At 39.7% G+C, this 26,829-nt stretch overlaps 1 protein-coding gene across 8 annotated transcripts; it reads right to left on the bottom strand.

The window, feature by feature from the left end:
* Window positions 1–4,360: 4,360 nt before the first annotated feature.
* Window positions 4,361–26,385, bottom strand: hnrnpdl (heterogeneous nuclear ribonucleoprotein D-like). 8 transcript variants are annotated; one of them, XR_005942828.1, is made up of 10 exons: window positions 25,900–26,385; window positions 22,726–22,894; window positions 21,243–21,404; window positions 20,463–20,594; window positions 8,019–8,121; window positions 6,657–6,824; window positions 6,019–6,134; window positions 5,655–5,755; window positions 5,220–5,324; window positions 4,361–4,703 (listed from the first exon to the last, which is right to left on the bottom strand). XR_005942828.1 is itself a non-coding variant. In XM_041186309.1 (9 exons), exons 1-8 carry the CDS (start codon window positions 26,019–26,021, stop codon window positions 5,669–5,671), a joined length of 1,059 nt encoding a protein of 352 aa, XP_041042243.1. In that variant the 5' UTR covers window positions 26,022–26,384; the 3' UTR covers window positions 4,361–4,703; window positions 5,655–5,668. The 8 variants fall into 8 exon arrangements, 6 of the variants coding, with proteins under 6 accessions (XP_041042243.1, XP_041042255.1, XP_041042264.1 ...); XR_005942832.1 differs by lacking the exon at window positions 6,019–6,134 and having other exon boundaries at window positions 25,900–26,383; XM_041186309.1 differs by lacking the exon at window positions 5,220–5,324 and having other exon boundaries at window positions 25,900–26,384.
* Window positions 26,386–26,829: the final 444 nt, after the last annotated feature.

Genomic DNA, 26,829 nt, shown 5'->3' with positions numbered 1-26,829 from the left:
CAAGAAGATACAGTATCTTATATTTAAAGGGGAAATTAGATAGCAATCTACAGGAGAAATGTTATTGTGATAAATTAATTAGCAATATCTAATGGGTACTGGATGAAATTGGAAAACAAACACATGTCCAAAGAACAACACCAAAGCCAGTATTGCAGCTAGGTTTGGCTGATTGTTCAAACTTTTAAATTTGGCTGATCTGTTAGAAAAGGGATGAAGCTTGAACAGTGGGCAATTCTGACAGCAGTTCGAAGGCCAAGCTGGATCCACACAGACTTGTAGGCTGAACTGGAAGCTGAAGATGGGTGATAGATGATCCTAGGAGCAAAAAGTAAATAGTCCTCCAAAGCCATATTGGTAGACCTCAATGATTTGTGTGAATTATGCACCTTCCTCCTGGCTTAGGCACTGTCCCCAAGGTAGAAGAAATCAATTACTGGAGTTTGGCGATATAATCACAAAGAACCTCTATCTCTTTGAGAATACACAAATGAGCATTAGTGTACAAATTAAGGATAAGTGCCACTTGATAGCAACATTGAAGACACCTTCTATCACTTTGCAGATGCGCAAGATTAGACTGTTAGTGCTGTAATTGGCTGGTTGGAGTTGTCCTACGTTTTGTGGACAGTAGATACCCTGTGAAATTTGTAACATAATCAGGTAGATTCCAGTGCTGTTGCTGTACTGGAACAGTTTGGCTGGTTCTGGAGCACAAGTGTTCAGTTTTACTGCTTTCAAAATGAAAGCTGTCAAAATGAAATCTATCAATGGACATGCAATCCAGCTCACACTTATCAGATCTATTTGGCTATTAAGTAAGTTTTTAAAAATTATTCACAGAACATGGGTTTTGCTGACATGGCCAGGATCTATTGTTCAACCCTAAATTGGTAGTATTTGAATTCATTCTCTGGGTTGTTAGTCCAACCTCTGAATTACTAGTCCAATAGCAACCACTATGCCACCGTACCTGTCCAATAGGCCAAGCTCCTTAACCTTAGTTATTTAAATAGGCTTAAGGTTGGATTCATTCTTATGGCTTTTTGAACACTTTCCACAGCTACTGTATTACCAATCATGAACTAAAACCACTATGCTAGATGTGGTCTAACCAGGGTCTGTACAAGGAGGTGTTCTCTGATTTGTATTGAATACAATCCAATTCACTCATTTTTATTAAGTAGTCTAGTGTGAGGCATCATAAAAAAGTTACAGAAAAAGGCCATTCAGCCTGTGTCTGTGCTGGCTGAAAAATAAAAAACTAGCCCATTTTAATCTGACCTTCCAGCACCTGGCCTGTAGCCTTGCAGTTTACAGCACTTTAGGTGCAGATCCAGGTGCTTTTTAAATGAGTTGAGTGTTTCTGCCTCCATCACCAAACCAGGCAATGAATTCCAAAAACCCGCCATCCCCTGGGTGGAGGTTTTTCCTCATGTCCCCTCTAATCCTTCTGCCAATCACCTTAAATCTGTGCCCCCTGGTCGTTGACCTCTCTGCCAGGGGAAAAGGAGCACTCCTATCAACTCCATTTAGGCCCCTCAATCTTGTACACCTCAATCAGGTCCCCCCCCTTCAGCCTCCTCAGTTGCAAGGAGAACAACCCCAGCCTATCCAAGCTTTCTTCATAGCTGCAATTTTCAAGCCCTGGCAACATCCTTGTAAATCTCCTCTGTATTCTCTCCAGAGCAATTGTCTTTCCTGTAATGTGGGGACCAGAACTGTACACAAAATTCCAGCTGTGGTCTAACCAGTGTTTTATACAGTTCCATCATTACATTCCTGCTTTTGTATTCAATATCTCGTCCAACAAAGGCAAGTATCCCATATGCTTTATTTACCACCGTTTCCACCTGTCCTGCCACCTTCAGGGACCTATGGGCATGTACTCCAAGGTCTCTCACTTCCTCTACCCCTCCCACTTACTGTGTATTACCTAACTTTGTTTGCCCTCCCCAAATGCATTACCTTACACTTCTCTAGATTGAATTCCAACTGCTACTTTTCCAGCCACTCAACCAAACCATCGATACCATTCTGGAGACAACAGCTATTCTTTTCATTATCAATCACACGGCCAATTTTTGTCATCTGCTAATTTCCCAATCATGCCGCCCATATTTAAGTCTAAATCATTAATATATTATATGACAAACAGCAAGGGACCCAACACTGAGCCCTGTGGAACGCCACTACAAACCGTTTTCCATTTGCAAAAACATCCATCAACCATTGCCCTTTGTTTCCTGTCACTGAACCAATTTTGAATCCAACTCGCCAAATTCCCCTGTATCCCATGGGCTTTTACTTTTCTGACCAATCTGCCATATGGGACCTTATCAAATGCCACAACAAAGGCTTTCTAATAATCTAGGTAGACAATGTCAACCAGATCGACTTCATCCACTAATCTAATAAGCTCAAAAAAATCAAGCAAATTTGTAAGACATTTCCAGCTTTTGATTATCACTAATAACCCTTACTTTCCTAGTCATCATAAAAAGCATCTCTTAACATCCCCTCAAGCATTCAAACTGATGGGCCTGCATTTCCTGGCTCTAATTTGTGACCTACTTTCCAATTTAAGCGAACAATACCTGACTCAGTGGAGCTATTTAACATTACTAACCCTGACACTGATTGTAAGGCATCTTTGTGCACCTACAAACACCCGAGACATCAAAATGCACCCATAAACTCAAGCTCTTCCCTTTTGCAGTACTAGTTTGAACACATCTTCTGTGCATGCATGGTGTTGTCGTTTAAGATAGAAGCAATTTTTAAACTTTGTCTTGACTGTTACTTTCCCTCTCCTTCTGTACCTGATTTGAAATTGGGTCAAAAGCCGGGATATTGGACAAAGCACTATTCATTTAGAGCCAACACACACAATGGGCCAAATGGCCTCCTCTGTACTCTCAGTTTCTATAATTCTATGAATTCACCCACTCTAATCTACACTTAGTGAATCATGGCCCAATTGTTATAATTTTATTATATGTAATATATCCCACAGCTGGAACCAGGTCATCAGACATAGGAGAGTAGACTGATGTGAAATAGTCACTTAACAGCTCTGCTATAGCCCAGGAATGTTTGAATCCTGAACAAGTCTTATAGTTTGAATCTGTCCTCAACTGTCTGCCTTTCTGTGGCATACAATTCCAGTAGTTAGCAAAGTTGCTATGGCATTGTTGCCCTAGTTGTAATGTAAGAAAAAAATCAGTTACTAGCTCAGATTGCAGAATTTTTAAAAAAACTTTTTAAATAAGCTTTTTCAATCATTGTGCCTCTTGCCCCAAAATAAGTTTTTGTCACATTTCATGTTGAGATGCGAAACCTTCTGGATGTTGGCTTGCCAATCTCCTGGGATCATGTCTGTGGACCATATATAATGCTCTTACCTTATTGTGATTAATATATTCATGCAAAGGGTATTTATTTGTGCCCATTCCTTGATATAATTGTTTTGTATCCATCTCAGTTTGAGTGAAACTGTCATCACGGCTATGGCATGCATTCAGTTACTATTTTAAAAATTGCAACATATGAACATTGGTATTTGTCGTAAATCAAATTCTCAACAACTTAAATATACAGCATAACTAGGGATAGTACCTATCACACCTTGGAATTTGCAGTATACTTAAGTTATTTCAATCCACTTCCAATGATTGTCTTAAACAGAGTTTGTAATTCATCAGAACAAATTATTTACCAACATTTTAAAATTCAAGTCTACCTACAGTTGCTTTTTACCATAGACATAAATTAGTATCATCCACAATAATTGGCTATACAGTTTAAAGTTTAATTATGAATGTGTAGTATAGTTTTAGCCTTATGACTCTAATGAGGTTGCTAAGCAAACATCTCAATGGATGTGAACTTGGCGCCCTGATTTACTCACTATATGAATTTACTAATGACAACAGGGTAAAAGAGCACCATTTTCCACAAACTTAACTCCAGGGTAGCCCTTGCAAAGGGCTTCAAATCATTTTAAAATGAATTAAAGACTTGCTATGGAATGGTGGCAGAGGAGGAGAGAATACATGAGTGGGATGAGTCAATAAACTAACTTTCAGGCCTCTTGCACATTTGAGCAATGTTTGCATTTTATAGAATGCAAGTTAGAGTACATAATCTCATATTATAAATTAAGATATTTTCCAAAAGCATGAGCCTAAATACAAGAAGATCTGAGCAACCAAATTTCAATAGGAAATCTGTAGTTTACTGTATCTACAATCAAGGACACTCTGCACCTCATCTGAGATTATAATGCAAATCAACAGCCTATTTTTCCTTAACATCCAATCAGATAAATACATGGCCATGTAGAAAACCACAATTAACATTTGAGCATTCATACTCAATTTTATTTCAGCAACAGATGCAATGTATCACATACAACAGGGTACGCCAACAAACAAGTGTTGCATCACCAGTTAGTAGCAATTTTATTATATACTATCACAGTACACAAGTTAAGGAATGCGCTTAAGTTGTACAAAGCAAAGTAACTACAACATAAAAAAATGTTTAGATGCTATATACATTTGGGACACAAAAGATGTTGATTTCAGGTCTAATGTGGTACAAAAAAGGTCCCAAAAGGGAAACAAAGATGCTTTCAGATTTAACATTTCCTCTTGACATGCTGTTCTGCTACACTGATGTTTATACTTCCGTTTCTCCACCTAGGAGAGAGTAAAAATGTTTTAGAACAGGAAAGAAGTTCACAAGTTTTACACAAGATTATAACACACACTGGCCAATACTTCAAGGTGCTGCACTGGAAAGCATTTTACTGCAGCAGATCTAGTGACATCAGACCTGGTTTTATCAAGTCTGACACATTTAACCCAGTCAAACCAAAATATACTACAGCTTGCTTGATGTTGTTTGGTTATCATTTGTAGTTTTCACTACTGAGCTACAAAGAAAAATAAAACAGCATTAACATTTAACTTTTTAAATAAAAAAATTACCACACTGCAGATCCATAACTGAAATACAAGATGTTACCAAATAAAGAGTACTGAATTAATTATGCAGTAAGAAGTCATTATACATTTAAAAAAATGCCTGTAAGAAATGTTTAGCCAATGTTATATATATATGTATATATATATATGCAAAGATGACTGAAGACAAAGGCTGAAGTTTTCCAGTTTATCTTTAACGTTGATACATGATGTTTGAAGAGACCATACCACAGGGCAGCATTTTCACGAGCACACCTCACGTTCTGTCCGCAATGCGCGGCCCCAAGAGAATCGTGTGGTCAGGGTGACACGTGTCCTGCAATGAAGTTCCCGCTGGCGGGTACAAACAAGGTATAATGTCAGAGTTAGAAGGCAACTTTTTCTTTCGTCTTGCTGGGTCCTTTATTTGCACCCATTAGCAGTACTTTACCTGTTAAATTTACAGACTTGTTAAAAAGTGTTATTCCCTCAGACCTTTAACACCTCCTGTTATAAAAAGCTGCAAATCACTTCAAGTGAAAACTCTAAGGTTACCTGATGTTCAGTACTTAAACCAAAATTTATTTTACAAAATCTGACATTTTACATTATTAAAACATACACTGGCAAATTATTTAAATGCTCTTTTTTCCTCCATTAGCTGCAACAAGATCTGTTACATACCTGCAGTGAAATAACTATATCAATTTTTCTTTAGTATGGTTGGTAGTTATTCTGGTGACTGCCTGCACCTCTAGATGCCTTTCCATAGCTGCTCTGCTGACCTGTCAAAGCGATTGGATTTTACAAGTTTAACATGCAATTTGTATATCTACATACACACAAAATTACAAAACATAACAAAGTGGCCCATTTACTAATTTAAATCATTAAAACATCTTTGGCCTAACTTAGTAATATACCTGGACAGAAATATGAGTTTCAGTACCAAAATTCGATTTTCCGCAGGTTGCAGAAAACGGGTAAAAGCTCATTTTGATTTACGGCGTATCCTATTCTCTTCTTTCACCCCTATAATTTTACCCACCTGGCCACTTGCCTCTAAACAGCCTCCTTCAGCAGAGAGGGTGAGGCAGTCCAGGCCGCAGACTTCTCCACGACCATCAATGCCGCTCCTTGATTGACCATCAGGAGGCACATTTGCTACGAGGAGATATGAGTATTGTTAGTTTTTCCTCCTCTCCAAGATGGAAACGCTCTGTTACCTGGACAAAAGCTGGCTAAACACTCCACTTATCATGGGTAATAACAAAAAGCCTCCAAACATAAAACAAGCCGGTTCCACTACCTTAATCCTTTACAAAAGTTTAGGTCCAAAAGTTTTCTGGCCAATTCAATCTATCTATAGATGAAGCACCTTGAAGGACACCAATGTGGTGTCATCAGAAATAACATGCAGACTTCAGGTAGTTAAATAAACAGCAAAGCTAAAATGGTGCTTAACCAACAGCACTGAGAGACAGAAAAGATATCAGAGGGGCTACAAAGCTTTAACACCACTCCCATAAAAGTTTTGTTGATCAAAATGTTCAATTTCTTTGTTACAATACTTTCAGAAAATAAATATAATTGTTGAGGCCTTTCAACAGTTTACTAACATGTCTTCAAAATCTTACCACGTCACAAAAACTGTTACCAGCCATTTAGCCAAATGCTGTAACTTACTATTGTAGGTATCATATTCTGGAGCATATCCGTAGTTGTTGTAGTTATACCCAGAGTAATCATAACCTCCATATCCATTGTAACCTGGATTGCTATAGCCATTGTTGTAACTACTATAACCTTGATTCCAGTAGCTGTTGTATCCCTGGTTCCAGTTCTGATTTTGTCCTAAGAAAAGATAGCAATACAAACAATTTGGAGTTTGTTCTGAGACATGCAACAACCCAGAATGTTTAGGAAACCTGTGACCTAAAACCATCACAAGCAATAAAGCCTGCAACACACTAATCATTGTATCCAATGCTACCACATTGTTGCATATGTAATAAATGAGTGTCACTTATCAATGCTAAAATGTTTGAATATAAAGGCATATTTCCTTAAGGTGAAAAAAGAGCCTCACAAATATTTATGTAATTATATAGTCAGCTCCTAGGTTTAGGGAAAATGTAGAGGATACCCTACAAATATCTAGGAGAAAGTGAAAAAATAAAATTTCGGCAACACTTTCTTTTCTGTATTTGAAATTTGTAGCGACCAATAAAAGTGTTGAAATTATAATCTGACAGAACTGTGGAAAATGCTTATGTTTGACCAATTATTAAAAGGATGAAGTTTTCCCAACAGGAGCTACACAATACTTTTTCCCTGAGGCAATTTTATTGTATTGTTACATAAAAATAACCCCACTAGGATACAACGCAGGTTCAAACTAACTAAAATTAGATTCTGTTAGTACTTTTCATCCCCAACTAACCCAAAACCCAAATCATTGAGTACAATATAGATAAGTAAAGAGCAAAGACAACCTCATGTCATGTACAGAAAAACTGGAAGGATCAACACTGTAAGTCAGGTTAATAATCAATTGGCATAACAATGATCTGAACTATCACTCACTAACCAATTATTCAAATTTTTTCCATTATTACCCTTTTACATGGAGGTGGGAAATAGGAATCTCGATGTGTTGGCCTTTTATTTCTCCCATTCCTTGTAAACAAGCCTTACAAGATAGGTTTGGTGTACAAACAACACCTCTTAGCAGACTCTTCCACTAACTAAAAAGTTGCAAAGTCCTATATAGATTACCTAATAAAGATTCCTCACATTGTTAAAAAGGATACAGTAACGACTTCTTCACAGCCATGTCCTTTAACAAAGTAATGTCATACCATTATTCAAGAGCATGCATTTTAACCCTTTCGCACCCAACAGTCAGAACCAGACTGAATCCCCCAGTGAACAAGTGGGAAAAGGTTAACCGGATAAACCGATAATTACCTAGCTATGCATTTCTTTACTGTTCCAGTAAAGAAACCATTTCACGTTCAAAACCCACTCCTTAGGAAATTAACTTACCCCCTCTACCACGACCTCTTCCACCAAACCCACCTCCACCTCTGCCTCCTCGTTGCTGTTGTTGCCTGTAGACCTCCTTGGGTTGTGCCACTTTAATTTCACACTGTTAAAAGTGAAGTATTACGTTAAAAGAATCTGCAAAGTAGATGTTCCTAAAACAGTCCGTTTTGATGTGAAGAATGCAAACATATAGCCTTAAGTGTGAGAATTAACTGCAAAAAAAGTGTGGTCCTTATGGTGTACCTGCCACACGTCTCAGTTAGATTCATCATAGAACATTTAATGAAAGGATAAACAGGTCTTACATCCATACAGAAGCAGGGTTCTTCGAAAAATGCATGATTTATTAAAAATAGATAATACTGGGCGACAGTCACTACATAAAAATTCATTGAAACAGACGATTCAACCCAATCTGTCTGTATTAGCGCTTACCTGCCACAGGTGCAAATTCAAATTGTCTCTACTCTGTTCTAAATCTATTGCATTTAATCCTGTACCTATGGCTTTCAACTACTAGAAACAGTCTGCTTCTACTTAACCTGTCCTATCCTTTTACAATTTGAAATACTTCTAATAGAATCCCAGAATCTGTAACAGTCTAATTAAGACCCCCAATTTTTCAAGTTTTTATATCTGTGTTTCCTCGTACCAGCAGTATCCTAGTGGATCTGTGCCATAACCTCTCTAAAACTTCAATATCGTTCCTGTAGGGTGAAACTTATTACTGCACACAATACTAACTACGGTCTTATTAAGGCTTTACAGCTTTTTATATTCTATCAACTTTCTAAAGGCAACACTTTAGGATTGATAATTTTTCTTTCAATGCTCTGTGAAATTGTATCCTAAGTTGCTCTGCTTTTCCACAACATCGAGCCTATTTCTACTGAGTATAATTGCTGATGAATGCATTTCCTCACGTTGACATTAATTCCATCTGTCACCTTTTAAGCCCATTTCCATCATTGTATCAAGACCCTTTTGCAGTTTCCTTTGGTTTTCTGAAGAATTAACCTCCTAACAATTCTATGTGTCTATGATTCTATGCTGATGCCATCTGCAAATTTCAACATGCCTTCTAGGAATATATTGAAATTGATATACATAGCGAACATAAGTAGCTACAGAACTGAACACTAGTGGAAACCACTATCCACAACTGATCATCAAGGGTAGGTGAGGCAAGAAGAAACAGGAAGGGAAAAAAATAAAAAAAAGACTCATCCAAAGCCCTTACAGTGAGGAGAGGAGATAGATTCTCAACCCAGCAATTGTGAATGGTTCGATTGTAACCCAGGGTCCAGTGCCAATAGGTCCTGCATCTAACTCAATGCAACACTGACTTAGCTAATGAAAATTGGGCCAACAGAAGAGTCACCACAATTAGCCTCAGTGATGATGCACACGAGGAAACAGGGAGATGATCAGGCTCATCTGTGATATCTCCCATGAGCATCAGCCTTCTAAGAGGCATCGACTGCAACTCAATTGTCTTTCTGGCCTATAAAACTGCCCATTATGGTATTTTATCTTGTTTTTTCTAACTGGAGAAAACAACCTGGGAGGGAGCAAAAAGGGGTGGGGAGGTAGAAAATTACAAACTTGCATTTGTAGCAGGCCATTCATGATCTCCGTAAATCCAAATTACTTCATTGTCAATTAAGTACTTCTCAATTTAGTCAGATATAATTTAGGAAACATAGCTGCCAATTTGTGCAAAGTCCCACAACAGCAATAAAATAAATAACCTGTGGTGATGGATGTGGGCTTTGGCCAGGACACCTGGCGAGCTTCCTGTTCTTTGGTTATTTACGTGGTAACTAGCAGAGTCAGCTGAGGCTTTAATTTTAACTTATCCAAAAGACACCAACTCCGACACAACAGCACTCTCTTGCTACTGCACTGAAGCGTCAGTCTCATGTGCTCAGGTGTCATAACTCCCGAACTCAAGTGGCACGAGTGAACGGAGCCAGGGATGATATCTAAGATCTAAAACCTCCTCATTACAGGTTGTGGTGGTATGTAGCTCTGCTGCTGATGATGGATCATAACTCCTCAGTGATGTCCAGTTTAGGGTTGCTAGATTTGCCCTTAATAGAGTGTTAATGCCCTGATGAATAACAGGCACACTATGACAATAACAACAACTTATGCACCAATCTCATCCGAGTAGGTTAATAAAAAGATCCCTGATGGTCCTAATGATTTTCAAAAAATGTTCACTTTCTTAAACCTCACAAACATATAGGTCAGCACTCTGGAGGTGCAGGAGCCAGTCATTTGCACCTCAAGTTGCCAGCACCAAGATTCTGCTAAGAACTTCCCAATTCAAATCACCAGGCTCAGAAAATGCACCCAAGTCAAACCAATGCAAGAATTTTAAACGCAAATATGACTGACTGTCCTGGGCTTCGAGGGCCAAGTTGTCAAGGCTTCAGGGTTATATGTAGCACCTGGACCACAGGTTCAACACTCCTAGGCAATGGAAAGACTGAAAAAAGTCACTTCCAACAAATAAGACCAACAGGACTGTCAACATGCAGCACAACTGCTTCACTAAGCAAATGGAAAAAAATGTGTTTACAAAATACAAATGTCCCAAATCAATTCCCAGTCTCTGCTGAGGTGGCAGTTAAGGATGATGCATTCATAGTGCTCGGAACAAAACTCAGCAAGAATTCCAAACTGAACAAGGAATGGTTTCAGATGTGATGCCATCTACAGTCAAAAAGCTTGCCAACAGACAAAATTTAGACTTGCACATGAAGAATGGTCACTTGGATCCAAATCAATTACGTCAAGAGAAGGAAAAAATAGGTGGAGAACATTTGTGTTATTTTTCCAAGCTAATTTTTATAAAAATGCAAAGTTACACAAGGAAATATGCAAATTCCAGTGCCAAGGTAGCCAAGGAACAAAATACCAGAGTTAGTTCCTAAAAAGGATACATACAGATTTCATGAAAACTCTTAAGATACTGAGGGCATTACAGACCTCTCAAAAAATTGCACAAAACTTTCTGAATATAGAGTCATAAGCAGGATAGATCCTTAAAATGTTCCAATTTATTATCAGCATGGCAACAGCTGAAATGGCTGAGCTGGCATTCGACCTCAAGAGTATGTCATGAACCATTACAACTACAGTGCCAAGAGAGAGACACTTGGCTGAAAAGCAAGGAAACGCGATATTATGACAGCTAAAGGTCATAAGTAGCAGTTAAGGCAATAAAACTTAAAGATTTTCAGATTGCAAATAGAGGTGCCAGGTACCATCGGAAAATGCCAATAGAAACAAGCCACAGGAAATAGCAAAAAGAAAATATACCTGGTATAAATGAGATCAGAAGGCACAGGTTTGTCAGAGCTCTTAATGAAAAGTGGAATGCATTGTACTGACAATACCTATAGAACAGCATTGTCCATCTGCACTGAAGCAGTATGTATGAAAGGTTAGAAGAGAACACAGAGACCCAGTGGTAGTGTCCATTGGACCAAATAACATTGAAAGAATATAGAAGCTCTAGAAGTCACATATGCTAGAACTACCTCAAAGGTAATGAATGCGAAATGATACTCTCTAATTTGCTTCTGTTTGCAAATGAAGGGGAGTTCACCAAGAAAACTGTGGGTGGAAATAACTTGCTGGCAAGCTGGTGTTGAAATTTCAGTCCTAAACTCAGATATATCTGACCCAGATGGAGAACGGGTAGGCTCAATGGGATATACATGGAAACACTTACAGCATTAGGAATAAAATATTAGAATTGGATGCTGTGAGGGAACTATGAAGTAGCAGCAATGTCAGAAACATAACTGATGGCGATGAATGTAGCATACAAGGTATAGTGGGATCAGAAAATAGAAAGGGAGGTGGTGTAACTATACAGAGACAACTAGTAGACGAAAATCGTTACTGTGGGAGGTGAAAATTGCAAATCAGGTAAAGTACGTTTAATACAAAAATAAAAATGTTTAGTGCACACCACAGATCACTAGAAAGAATGACTATATGCTTAATGGTTTAGAGATTGAGATTTAGAAGGGTACATGGTAACAGGAAGTTATTTTAATAAACAATTTTAACCAACCAAATATAAACTGGGGATAGCCAAGTAGTTTGCATTTTGTGTAGTACCTGATTCAGTGTCAGGGAACTCATGAGAGGCAGAGATCATCTTGATATGGTTATTGTTAAGTAACCCAGACAACATATAGGAAGTGAAAAGTCACAGGCACGGTGACCACATAATGGTCCAAGTCTTACATGACCTGGGATTCGAACACAGCAAGGACCAGGAGCCAGGTACAGTATAACGAGAGAACAGCTTAGCCAAAGTGATTAACAGTTTTGTTCAACACTTGAGTAAATAATAATGAGCACCATTAAAGTCAAAATGCTGAGCTTGCATAAGAAAGATCAGCAAGTGTAGAATAAACAAGTGTAACCCTAAATTAATTTACAAATTAAATGACAAGTCAATTAAGCAGGAAGGAAAAAAAACTCCAGAAATCCTGCATGGACAAAGGAGATAGAATTAACTGAGATAAATATAGGAATATACAGACACAAGTTAAATGGGTGATCAGAGAAGCAGAAAAACCATGGTAGTACATAAAACAAATTATCTCAGTTCTCTGTAAAAGGGCAGCTTGAAAAGTGGGGAGAATCACAAACGTTTGTAAACAGAATTAAAACAAATGGTTAATGGATGATAAGACGTAAATCAAGTATTCACAAAGTAAGGTAGTCAACGTGTCCTCCCTTAAATAGAAATAATCCAAATAGAATTAATGACACGGCAAGCTTTGACATGCTAAGAGAGCTCACAACAAACCACCAGGAAAGCTAGTGTTTATCCCAAAACCTCTAGAGAAGGCAGGAGATATTGACAGACATGATAACAGTGTCACTGGATGCTGGAGGTGCCACTAACTATGGATGAAGCTGAAACAGACCCAAAAATAGATGTAGCCAGCTACTCCAGAACAGTATCAACAAACAAAAAATAAAACGCAGGACGATATAGCCAAAGCATCAGCGTACATATCTGAGTAAGTCATGATAAAATTGTATTCGGCCCATCAAGTCTGCTCCACCATTCAATGAGATCATGGCTGATCTGATAATCCTCAACTCCACTTTCCTGCCTTTTCCCATAACCCCGGATTCCCTTACTGATTAAAAACGACCATCGTGAATATACTTAACAATCTAGCCTACACAGCCTTCTTTGGTAAAGAATTCCACAGATTCACTACCCTCAGAAGAAATTCCTCCTCATCTCGGTCTTAAATGGGTGATTCCTTACTCTGAGATTATGCCCTCTGGTCCTAGACTCTTCCACAAGGGGAAACAACCTCTCAGCACCTACCCTGTCAAGCCCCCTAAAAATCTTACATGTTTCAATAAGGTCACTTCTCACTCTTCTAAACTCCAATGAGTACAGGTGCAATTTACTCAACCTCTCCTCATAAGAAAATCCCTCCATTCCCAGGGTCAACCTAGTGAACCTTCTTAACTGGACTGTCTCCAATACCAGTATATCTTTCCTTAGACAAGGGAACCAAAACTGTTCACAGTATTCTAGGTGTGGTCTAACTAATGCATTGCATTGTTTTAGCAAGACTTCCCTATTTTTATACTCCTATCCCATTGAAATAAAGGCCAACATTCCATTTGCCTTCCTCATTACCCGTTGAACTGGTATATTAGCTTTTTGGGATTCATGCACAAGGACTCCCAAATCCCTCTGTGCTGTAGCTTTCTGCAGTCTTTCTCCATGTATATAATATTCAACTTCTCTATTCTCCCTGCCAAAATACATAACCTCACATTTTCGCACATTATATTCCATCTTCCAAGTTTTTGTCTGTCTATATCCCTCTGTAGACTCATTGTGTCATCCTCACCACTTGCCTTCCCACCTACTTTTGTGTCATTCGCAAACTTGGCAATAGTACATTCACTTCCCTCATTTAAGTCATTAATACATATTGTAAATAATTTGTGGCCCCAGCACAGATCCCTGTGGCACTCCACTAGTTACAGGTTGCCATCCTGAAAATGCATCCCTTATCCCAACTCTGTTTTCTATTAGTTAGCCAATCCTCTATCCATGTTAATACACTACCCCCAACGCCATGGGCTCTTATCTCACTAAGTAGCCTCATGTGCAGTACCTTATCAAACGCCTTTTGGAAATCCAAATATATTACATCTACTGGTTCCTCTGCTTGTTAGCTCCTCAAAGGATTCTAATAAATTTGTCAGGTATAATTTCCCCTTCATGAAACCATGCTGACTCTGCTTGACTATATTATGCATTTCTAAATGCTCAGCTATTACATCCTTCATAATAGACTAACATTTTCCCAATGACGGATGTTAAGCTAACTGGCCTATAGTTACCAGTTTTTTGTCTCCCTCCTTTTCTGAATAAGGGTGTTACATTTGCAGTTTTCCAATCTTCTAGGACTTTTCCAGAATTTAAGCATTCTTGGAAGATTAATACCAGCACATCCACTATTTGTGTAGCTACTTCCTTTGATATCCTAGGGTGCAACCCATCAGGTCCAGGGAACTTATCGGGCTTTAGCCCCATTAGTTTCCCTAGTCCTTTTTCTCTAGTGATAGTTATTGTATTTTTTCCTCCACTCTATTAACCCCTTGATTATTTAGTATTTTTGGAATGCTATTAATGTCTTCTACCGTAAAGACTGAAACAGTATTTATTCAACTCCTCTGCCATTTCCTGGTTCCCCTTTATTATTTCCCCAGCCTCATTCTCTAAGCGGCCTATATTTACTTTGGTCTCTCTCTTCCTTATTTAAAGAAGCTCTTATTGGCTAGTTTACCCTCAAAGCTTATTTTCTCTCTCTTCCTTTTTGGTCAGCTTTTGTTGGTTTTTAAAACTTTCCCAATGCTCTGGCTTAATACTAATCTTTGCCACATTGTATGTTTTTTCTTTCAATTTGATACTATCCTTAACTTCCTTGGTCAACCATGGTTGGTTTATCCCCTTCCTAGAATCCTTCTTCCTCATTGGGATATATCTTTGTTGTGAGTCATGAACTATTTTATTAAACATCTGCCATTGTTCATCAACCATCTTTTCTGCTAAACTCCTTTTCCAGTCCACTCCAGCCAACTCTGCCCTCATTCCTTTGTAATTACCTTTATTTAAGTTTAGCACAGTTGTTTCCGACCCAAGTTTCTCACACTCAAACTGAATGCTAAATTCTACCAAGTTATGGTCAGTGTCCTAGGGGATCTTTTACTCTGAGGTCATTTATTAAAAATGCCTTATTACACATTACCTGAACCAAAATAACCTGATGCCTGGATGGATCCACAACATGTTGTTCTAGGAAACTGTCCCGAATACACTCTATGAATTCTTGCTCATGGCTACCTCTGCCAATTTGATTTTCCCAATCTACAAGAAGATTAAAGTCATCCACAATGTACTGCCTTTTTTACATGCCCTCATTATCTTCTGATTTATTCTATCCTACAGTATAGCTACTGTTAAGGGGCTATAGACTACTCCCACCAGTGTCTTCTTCCCCTTCTTGTTTCTTACCTCAACCCATATGGATTCTACATCTTCTGATCCAAGATCATTTCTTGCTATCGTACTTATTCCATCTTATACTAACAAAGCTACCCCACCACCCTTTCCTTCCTGCCTGTCCTTTCGAAAAGTCACATACCCCTGAATATTTAGTTCCTAGCTTCAATCGCCTTATAGCCATTATGGAGACGTGGTTACAAGATCATATCCATTAATCTCTATTTGTGCCGTTAATTCATTTATTTTGTTCAGAATACTACGTGCATTTAAGTAAAGAGCCGTTAATTTTGCCTTTTTTTAACCATTTTTCCTCCTTTGACTCTATTTGCTGCTTTTTTTTTACATTTGTACACTCTGTCCCTTCCTGACACACTATCAATACCCCAAAATAGCTGCCCTGCAATCTTTCCATATCCTTTTGTTTTGTTAGCCTACGCATCCCCTCTCCAGAACCCTCCCCTCCACATTTAGTTTAAAGCCCTCTCTACAGCCCTGGTTATTTGATTTGCCAGGATACTGGTCCAAGCATGGTTCAAGTGAAGCCCATCTCACCAGAACAGCTCCCTTCTACACCAGTACTGATGCCAGTGCCCCATGAACTGAAACCCAATCCTCCCACACCAATCTCGGAGCCACGCATTTAACTCCATGACTTTATTTACCATATGCCAGTTTCCCCGTGGCTCAGATAGTAATCCCGAGATTATTATCTTGGATGTTCTGCTTTTTAATTTAGCTAACTGTCCAAATTCTTTCAGCAGAACCTCCTTTCTAGTCCTATCAGCGTTATTGGGCAACACACATTTTATGCCAGTTCTGGAAATTGAGATAGAGTCCAGTGAAAAGACATAAAGCTAATCCCTAGTGCTCGAGTTCTATGCCATATAGAAAGGCTGGTAAAACACAAGAGATTATCAAAAGATGGTCACCTGTGCTATACAAGAAAGTAATCTGTGACACAAAGGTAAATCCAGAAAGTTACTTCAAACTAAGTTATAAATAGGAAATGAGAGACAGGTTGAATATAATAAAAATAAACATTTATAAAGAAACAACTCCTCACATGAAGTGATCAGCACATGGGATATTGAAAGTATTGGAATCATTTAGGAAACAACTGGATGCTACAATAGAAGGACTGTGGAGTCTCTCTGGATGTATGAACTAAAACTGGCTGAATAACCACCTACCACCATCTTTAATCTCGTGACTGGGTATATTTCCATTTAGAAAAATCAAAAGCAGCCATGTCAGACACAACTGGTCCATCACCAGGAACCTTGCGTTAGCTAACCAATAGTGCTCAAGGGATTTGGTCTTGTATCTGGCAATTTAGTTGAAGATGTTGTAAGTAACACAAGGGATACTGCCTGCACTAAGCCCGCCCTAGAATTTCCTCATCATTTCTCTCCCCATATGAAACTGGAATGGCTATTTCTTGTTCCCAGAAGTGCTTTTAGCCTGGACAGAATTTTGGGACTTTCAGCCTTGAAAAGGAGATTCTTAAAGGTTTATAAAGTAAAATTATGGAGAGAAAAAAAGTAAACAAAAACTTTTGAAAATCTCTCAATGAATATTGCCATTTTTTTAAAGAAACAATCTGCAAAACACAAGTGAAAAAGTTCCTGAAAGGAGAGTTTAAACAAAGAATTGTGTATAAAAAAAACCCAGACATGCAAAAACTTTGCAGTCTCCATAAACTTCATTTAATCTAAAACTGTGTTGCTGGTATTCTTTCCTGTACCATCCCAGGCATGTATTTTCTCTCAAAACCTCTAGTTTTGGACTCAAAGGCAGAAACGAGTCTACTCCATCAAATCTTTACATAACCTTAAGACCCCTATCAGGTCACCCTTCAGTCTTCTGTTTTCTGAAGAAAAGAACCCCATCCTGTTCAGTCTTTTCTGATAGGTATAACTTCTTCTGGTAACATCCTTGAGAACCTTTTTTGTTATGCCTCCTGTGTCTCTATGCCTTTTTTTAATAATAGTCGAGAACTATCCGCCAAGGCCCTACATTAATTTAACATAATTTCAGTTTTTCAATGCTATCCCTGTAGAAAAGAATTCCAGTACTTTGTTTACAATTTTTATGATTTTATGAATCTAATGTGTGTCTGTACCCCTAGCTCTCTTTGCTCCTCTACCCCATTTATACTCTTATTTTCTAAGAAGATGGTTTCCACATTCCTGCTGCCAGAATGCACCACCCTCTGTGACCTCACACTTATCTATATGGAAATTAATTTGTTAATTACACTCCCATTCTGCAAGTTAATCATCTTGTAATTTGTCACTGTCTTCTTCAGTATTGACTATACCTCTTAATTTGACGTTGTTCCCAAATTTTGAAATTGTATTTCTGATTTCCAAGTCCAAATTGTTTGTCAATGGTGAAAATTGGTCTTAGCACTGATCCCAATGGAACACCGCCTTTTACCTTCGTCAGGCTGCGGAGCTACTTATAACACCCCACTGTTTTGTAGCCAGCTTGCTACCTATTTTGCAACCTGTCCCCTGATTCTGCATGCTCTGACCTTAGCAATGAGGTAATCTATTGAAGGTTTTTTGGAAATCCAGGTATATTACCTATCTACTCTCATTCGTACTTCAAGAATTCAATAAGGTTGATCAAGCGTGACATTTTTGTTTGAAACAGGTACTGACTATTCTTTACTATAATTTCAATTTCTAGATGTTTTCCAATTATATCTTTCCTACCACCAATGTTAAGCTAACTGATCTACAGTTCCTGGGCTTGTTCTATATCCTGTTTTAGATGCAGAAATACCACCAGCTGTCCACCAATGCTCTAGTACTATTTTCTATTGATTTTTTATACAGATGTAATAGTGCCCATACTTTCTTTTCCTTAGCTTCTTTCAATATATATAATTCACCCAGACCCAGGGTTTTATCCTCTCAAAATCTATCTTAAATGGCTATCTTTTTCACCTCTTTGAGTGCCATTTCTATTCTATTTGCCTACTTATTTACCGGGGAGACTAAATATATATTCAATATTTCAATTATTTTGCTGTCATCACCTGAGAGTTCACAATGTGCACCTTTAGTAGCCCTATTCCTATATTTATTATTTATGAGCAGAATAATATTTCATGTTCATCCAAAGTTTAATTTTATGGTTCTTCTTTGCCTTCCAAGTTTAGTTTTTTGACTTCTTTCCTAACCTCTTTGTATCAGTTTTGTTTTCCATGTACAAATATCAGCCACGGCTCAGTTGGCAGCACTTTCACCGCAGTCACAAGGTTCCAGGTTCAAGCTCCACTCCAAAGTTTGAGCACAAAAGTCAAGGCTGATACCCTAGTGAAGTACTGAGGAAGTGCTGCAATGTTGGAGGTGCCGTTTCTCAGTTGAGGCATTAAACCAAGGATGGGTGAATGTAAAATATCCCACGCCACTCTTTCAAAGAAGAGTAGTGTCCCTTTGCCCTGGCCAAATAAATATCATAAAAACAGATCATCTGCTCATTATCACCTCACTGTTTGTTGGAGCTTGCTGCGCACAAATTAGCTGCCACATTTCCTACATTACAACAGCGACTACACTTCAAAAAGGGTAAAATGCTTTGAGTGATCTAGTGGTCATGAAAAGTGCTATATAAATGCAAGCCTTTCTTTTCATTTAGCATGTGCCCTTTGCTTTAGCTTCAATTTTGCCCTGACCCCTTTATTCACCCATGGTGTCACATTATTGGTTAGTTTGTTCTTTTGCTTTGTTTTTGAACAAAATACGTTTCCTGGACACTACTGATCACTACTTTAAATATTTCTTACTGCTGTTCTCTCTCATTCTATCAATATTCTTTTACTGTTTATTTCCCGCGTGCTATTCATATGCTTTTAAAAATCAGCTTTTTTCCAATCTGCTCTTTGACTTATCTTTTGTCCTCCCCAATGCTGAGCCTAAGCCTTATTTTGTTGTGACCATTATTCTTAGATATTTCCCCCTCATTCCTCTTACTTGCAATGGTTCTTTTCCCATTATTAGATCCTGCAGAGATTCCTTCTTTCTTACCCATTTTTTCAAAAAGCCAACAAAAGAAGTCCTATACACACTAAAAATTCGATTTCCCTCCCCCTTTAACTACTTAAAATTCTCGTCCTGTGTTTAAATACTTCCATTGTCTCAGGTCCAGGTTAACGTTCTGGGTACACGAGTTCAAATCGCACCATGCCAAATGGTTGAATTTAAATTCAATTAATAAATCTGGAATATAAAGCTGGTCTCCAAAATGGTGACCACGACAACAACAATTGTTGTAAAAGCCATCTTGTTCACTAATGTTCTTTGGGGATAAAAATCTGCCATCCTTACGCAGTCCAGTCTACATGCAACTCCAGGCATAGCAATGTGATTGACTTTTAGCTGTCCTTTGAAATGGTCTAGCAAACCACTCAATTCAAGGCCAATTAGGGATGGGCAACAAATACTGGCCTTGCCAGCAACATGCAGATCCCATGAAAAAAGTAAAGATGTCAGTTTCTAACTCTAGATTATGGTACACATCCCGGTCCCTTTGCTCCAGCTTTGGCAACAGTGCACTCAGCCATCTATACCATATCCTCTGGAACTTCCTATCTAAAGCCCTCTTTGTCTTTCCATCTTCCTATCTTTCCTAATGCCCTCTCTAAAATAGAACTCTGACCAAATTTTTGGTCAATCTTCTAACATGCCGTCCAAGCTTCAAAATCCATTGCTCTCACAGAGGACTTCTCTGAAGCATTCGGGGACTTGCTCCACATTTAAAATGTTATATAAAACACAGGTCACCAATTGGAAAAAACTGTTCCACTCTCAAATGCACTAAACCTTGAACTGTATTGACAATTTTACTGGACATACCTTGCTAGATCCTATGTTGTGATATTTGTTTTCTAATAGCCTTTTTACTGGTTCTTCCTCCTTAAACGTGATGAAGCAGAAACCTCTCCGTTCATTCGTCTTGTTGTCAATAGGAAGTTCAATGCCTTCAATCTACAAAAAAGAAAATAGTTCGGGTACATTTCAGGTTTTTGCGCAGTCCTGTTCAGTTCACTATTTAAAAAAACAATAATCTACCAAAAAATTGATGTTTTTTTAATGCAAAAATTCAAATTAAGCACCATAGAGTAATTTAGTACTCAAAAATAGTTGAATGATCAAATAATTTTAGTTGTGACTTTATGAGGGAACATTTCCTCCCAACTACAAGAAAATTGGGTACTCTTCTGAATTTTCCTTTCAAACTTAAATGGCAACAGTTTGTATGTGTTTATTTTTTAAATGCTGACCTGCTGGCAAATTTATGCAGGCCAGTGATGTTACTCATACAAAACAGAATAGATCTGTAACATAATAGCTCTTTGCAGAGCTTGTATTTCCTATCCACATTACTATTACTTACAGTCAGAATTTTTGAGCAAAGCTTCAACATTTATGATAGAAAAATCTCTTCCTAATGTAATTTAATACATGCTCAAAGAAGCATAATATGCCTGTGATTGTCAGAAAAGTAGTGTCTCTCTAAGTTACAGTGTAGGTTTTTGGCAGGCCATAAAAATAGAAGCTGGCTATATTTAGTACTAATGGTGGCTGTTTACATAAAAAATCTTTCTGCCACTAAGGTTATGAATTACAACTTGCCTCTCCATATGCTCCAAAGTAGTCTTTGACCATTTCTTCTGGAACATCAGGACTTAGGCCACCAACAAAAACTTTCTTAGCTGGTTCTTTGCCTTTTATTGCCTTTGCTCTTTTAGGGTCAATGAGCCTTCCATCCAGCTTGTGTTCCTTCAGTTCCAAGACCTACAAGAATTTAAGAACAGTTCTGTACTAACACTACAATTTTCAGAGGCCACACATACTTGTTCAATATCAAAACAATAAATGACTCTGAACCTTATTTAAAAACTTTCAGAGATTGTTTGTATTTGTGATAACAAAATGAGTAGAGAGTGAAAATGAAATTTGTGACCTCTGAAGTTCAACTATTCTGTTTAAGTCCTAGTTCTGAGTTCAGTGCTCACTTGTCTACAGCAACACAAGCAGAAATACTGCCTATGTTACTCCTCCTGGCTCCAAAAGCATTTCGATAATAATCAAGGCTTCTTATGAAATGTAACATTTTATTAGCTCTTGACCAAATTATACTTTCTGGTAAATCACACTTAGTTAAAATTGTACCCAATCGTGTCAAATAACAATCAAAATAGTCCCCTGGTTTAATTAAATTTCTGGTACCCATAAAGATATACGAACTTCTACAGCAAAGGTCAAATTTAGATGCACAGGAGAAGCTCCTACCTCAATCCAATATATTTTTCCCAGCGGGGATCAATAACAAAAAGCACATTTGTGTACTTAAAATGATCACATCCGCTCTTTACTCACCTAGCTTCCTGCCAATTAGAGTCATGACCTGGGGTGAAAAGCAGAGGTCAGTGCCACAAGAACACAAACTGCACGCTTCTTGGTATCATTCCCTGCTGACAACAAATATCTTCAAAAATGGATTGGGTTTTGTACAAAATTCTCACAAGTAATCTATAGTTCATAATGCATAACATGGAAAAAATTTAGGTATAAATCACTGCACTCTAGCACTCATTTGAAGTAGCATTCTCCAAATGAATATCCAGATACAGCTTTCTGCAAGCTAATTCTTGCATAGTCACAACTAAAAACTCATTATAAAGTGATTTCTAACATGTAAAGTTGCCCATGAACATCCCCCACCCCACCATAATTATGGACTAGCCCCAGGAAACAGTAAAGCTCCCATTCCCCAACCCATCCACAGAATGGGTTAACACTAATGAGGTTACTTATACAAGGGCTTGAATCAAATACCAGACTAGTAGCACATCTGAACTAGGACATCAAAATACTTATGAAAATAAATTACTGATTTCACTAAACATTGGAACCAAAGGAGGAAAACCAAGTTCTATAGCTTAGTACTGTTTGTGTTTCTGAATGTCACAATTGGATATTTACATTCTTAAAGAGTTGATAACCATTTGTAACAAGTTGTTAACAGTTCCCAATACAATTTTTATCCAAAGGCACACGTGCAAGAGCACACATATTTTGACGTAATTTGTAACAGAATCGAGAGTTGATTTACCCTGTCCACGCTTGCAGGTTCTCTGAATAGTACAAAACCAAATCCTCGTGACCGCCCTGTCACCGCATCCATCTTTATAGTACAGTCCACTACTTCACCAAACCTGGACAAGTAATCTGTCAAATCCTTCTTGCTTGTATCCCAGCTAAGACCCCCAATGAACATTTTTCTGTGAACAATAATATGTATATAGTGACCCTGGTAATTCTGACATATTTTAAAACACTTTATAATTAAACAAATAATAATACATAATAAAAGTTAAACAATAAGTTGTCCATGTCATTTCAACGGGTAATCATTTCTTGTAGATGGGTTACTTGTTTCCATTGGATGCATATTTTTTCATTATTAAATGCTACATATTAAAATATTAATATTTTCTTACAAAATGCAATGCACCTGTTGGGTTCCACTGTCAAACATTTTCCCCAAAATTATGTATCAAGATCGAGGACGCAGCTTTATTATAGCTAATTTAAATGCATCAACGCAATGTAATAATTGATCAATCTCCGTTAAGAAGATTAAAGAGTCCATAGACTGCCCTGGTGGACCCATCGTTTCAGCCTGTTCCTATCCCAGTGAACTGATTTCTTCCTATCTCAATTCTATTTTATTCTTCCCTCATCCAGTCTCTTCTCACCTACATCCGTGACCTTCTGATGCCTTCGTTCACTTAAAAATTTGCAAGCTTTTTGGCCCTAATTGCCTTTTTATCACGGACATCCAATCCCTCCACACCTCCACTCCCCACCAAGGCAGTCCAAGAGTTCACCACATCTTCTTTGAACGGAGGCCCAACCAGCCCCATCCACTACCACCAACCTCTGCCTGGCTGAAATTGTTCTCACATTGAACAACTTCTCCTTTAACTCCACTCACTTGCCCAAAGAAAAGCATTGGTCTTAGCTCTGTCTGCCTTCTTGTAGGATGTGTTGAACATTCTTTTGTGCCAGTCCTACTCAAGCCCTCTATCACCTCTTTCTCTAGTATTGTATTGCTGCCATTTCCTTCTCTCGCTCTGAAACAGAAAATTTCATCAACTTTGCTTCCTTCTATTACCCTCACATGGTTCATCTCCCACTCTATGCTTCCCTCCATTTCAAGGGATAGGCTGCCAACCAATATTCATGGACTTGCAAAGCTACCTTGATTATACTTCCTCACACTCAAGTTCCTGAAAGGACTCAATTCCATTCTCCCAGTTTCTCCATCTCAATCGCATCTGATCAGGCAATGCAATCTTCCATACGAGTGCTTCCGATATGTTTCTTTCCTCAATTGAGTTTTTTCTGCGGAAGACCTCCAATCAGTCCACAAGCACAACCCTGTGCTTTCATTTGCCTGTCATTTTGATTCTCCGCCTTGCTCCTACTCTGACCTTTCTGTCCATGGCCTGCTCTAGCATTTCAGTGAAGTTCAATACAAGCTCGAGGAATGGCACCTCATCTTTCGACTGGGTACTTTACAGCCTTCGGGACACACCATTGATTTCAATCATTTTAGATCACAATCACTGCACCCTTTTCAAAGAATCTTAGAATCTTTACAGTGCAGGTGATGGCCATTCGGTCCATCGAGTCTGCACTGACTCTCTGAAAGAGCATTCCACTTAGTCCCACTCCCTTGCCTTATACCTGTAACATTGCACATTCTTTCTTTTCAGGTAGCAATCCAAATCCCTTTTGAGTACCTCGATTGAATCTGCCTCTACCACCCCGACAGGAAGTTTGTTCCAGACTCCAGCCACCCCCCGGTCAAAAGTTTCCTCACAACTTTTACTCCTTTTGCCAATTATTTTGAATCTGTGCCCTCCAGTTCTCGATGCTCTCGTTGGAAACAGATTCTCACTACTTACCCTACCCATACCTCTCAGGATCTTGAATACCTCTATCAAGTCTCCTCTCAGCCTTCTTTTCTCCAAGGAAAAGAGTTGCAACCTCTCCAACCTATCATCATAGCCACAGTTCTTCATCCCCAGAATCATTCTTGTGGATCTCCGCTGTACTCTCTCCAATGCCTTCAAATCCTTTCTCAGAACTGGACACAGTACTCCAAACGACGCCTAACTAGTGTCTTATACAAGTTCAACATGACTTCATCACTCTTGTACTCAATGCCTTTATTAATAAAGCCTTAGATTTATTAACTGCTCTCTCAACGTGCCCTGCTATATTCAATGATTCATGTTCCTGCATCTCCTTTAGAGTTTCTCCCTTTATTTTATACTGTCCCACCATTTTGTTTCATCTCTTTGCTGATTGTTTTTTCCCTTATTCTACTTCCTTTAGTTTGTAATCACACCTTTTTTTAATTCCCTTGTGGGGTGTGGGCATCACTGGCACCCTTAGACATATCTTTTGCTTCTTTACTTGTTCCATTACCATTTCCTTCCTTGCGCCATTAAACCTTTTGTCATTTAATCTCTCCTGCCTTCACACTTTAACATACCCTCCCTTTTGTTCTTCTCCCCCTTCCCCCACACTCAAAACCTATTACACTTTTAACTTTTTCCAGTTCTGATGAAAGGTCACAGATCCTTTAACTCTTGTTTCTCGCCCTGTTGCTGTCTGACCCGTTGAGTATTTGCAGCATTTTCTGATTTTATTAAATCGACGCAGCCGATCTGGTAATGAAGCGCCAAGGCCATATTAGCTTATCGATATTCTCCTTGCAACGCAAGAGGAGGAAGAGGGGGGAACTAATGGTTAAAGAGGAAACAACAATTACGGGTGGAGATAGACAAACAGAGAGAGGCAGACAAATACTGAAACTAGGTCACAAACACACACGACTCGGAGCCGAGTCACTGCGCCACGTTATTGAACAAACAAAAACAAAGAGAAAAGGAAAACCCGGTATAACAGGGAGTTTGAAAGAGATACTGGAAAAGGCGGGGTGGTTAGGCAATCCCGGGGGGCTCAGTGCTATTCACTCACACACACACACAAACAGAGCAAATCCAGGGTAAACAGGGGGGGCGGGGCTTGGGGGCTGAGCACGCGCTCCGGGCCCGGTTTCCCGAGCACGCGCTCCGGGCCCCCCCACCTCTCGGCTCTTTACTGGGGGGGTGGGGGGGAAAACACCGCCTTCCCGCCCAGGAGTTAACGGGTCTTTGTCTCGATTGAAAGGCTCTTTCCCGGGGGGAGGGACAGGTTCCTGCGCGCTCACCCTTCGTCCTCCTCGTTTTTGCTGGCATTAATTTTGGCTCCTTCGGGGAACTCCTCGGGCGCCGCCATGCTCTGCTCCATCAGGCCAGTGGACGGCGGGTTGTAACTATACTGAGGATCCATCGGGTTCCTCTCCTCCGGCGGGCTGTCGGAGGTGTAGACGATGACCGAGACACGGACGTTGAGTGCTGCTGCCTAGGACCGGCCGAGGTAGCGCCGCCGCGGCTGCTGCTCCTCCTTGGCTACAAAATGGCGGTCGGCGCAGGACTGGGTGTCAGTGGGGGGAGGGGGAAATCCGGGCACCGGCCGGCCGCCGATTCTCGCCGGCACGTGACCACTGGCCGCCCAATCGCGCGAGCACCCGCGCTACCGGCCCGGCTCTTTGTGTCGCTGTCCTGGGCGCCCAGTGTCAGCACTGCCCCGCTGCTCGCTCTCTCCGGGACTCCGAGCAGAGATCCGGGGCCAAGGGGTGGCTCAGCAGTGAGTGCGCAGACTCAGAACCAGGGGCAAGATTCCAAACAATGAAAGATTCCGGCGGTAGAACTGGGCGGGGAGACTGAGGGGGAGGGGGAGGGGGCGGGGGCGGGGGAGGGTGGCTGGAGGGAGACGAGCAGGGGGGAGGGGAGAGCAGAGACTGGAGAGACACAGGGCAGTGGGGAAATGAAGGCGGAGGCTGGGGTAGTCGCGTGGACAGGGGGAGACTGGGGGCAGAGATGGGGCAGCAGGGAGATTGGGGATGGGGGCAGGGGGGAGGGGAGATGTGGGGGTGGCGGGGGCAGGCGCAGGGGGCCATTCAGACAAGGGGTGAGGAGAGGGAAGATTGAGGCAGGGTGTGAGGAGAGGCGGAGATGGGGTTGGGATGGGGAGACTTTGGCGGGGTGGAGGGCTTGGGGGGCATGAGGAATGCTAACCTTCTAACCATGCCAATAGG

The sequence above is a fragment of the Carcharodon carcharias genome, chromosome 1 (genome assembly GCF_017639515.1).
Source record: "Carcharodon carcharias isolate sCarCar2 chromosome 1, sCarCar2.pri, whole genome shotgun sequence".
In the NCBI taxonomy this organism is placed as follows: Eukaryota; Metazoa; Chordata; class Chondrichthyes; order Lamniformes; family Lamnidae; genus Carcharodon; species Carcharodon carcharias.
Note: the sequence above shows the minus strand (reverse complement) of the source record. Positions and strands in the feature narration are given on the sequence as shown.

Coding starts and splice junctions, on each gene's coding strand:
- hnrnpdl (XM_041186309.1), bottom strand. CDS start 26,021: ATGGATCCTCAGTATAGTTACAACCCGCCGTCCACTGGCCTGATGGAG. Junction 20,595..21,242: donor ACTTTGGAGCATATGGAGAG/GCAAGTTGTAAT, acceptor TCTTTTTTGTAG/ATTGAAGGCATTGAACTTCC. Junction 6,825..8,018: donor AAGAGGTCGTGGTAGAGGGG/GTAAGTTAATTT, acceptor ATCTTTTCTTAG/GACAAAATCAGAACTGGAAC.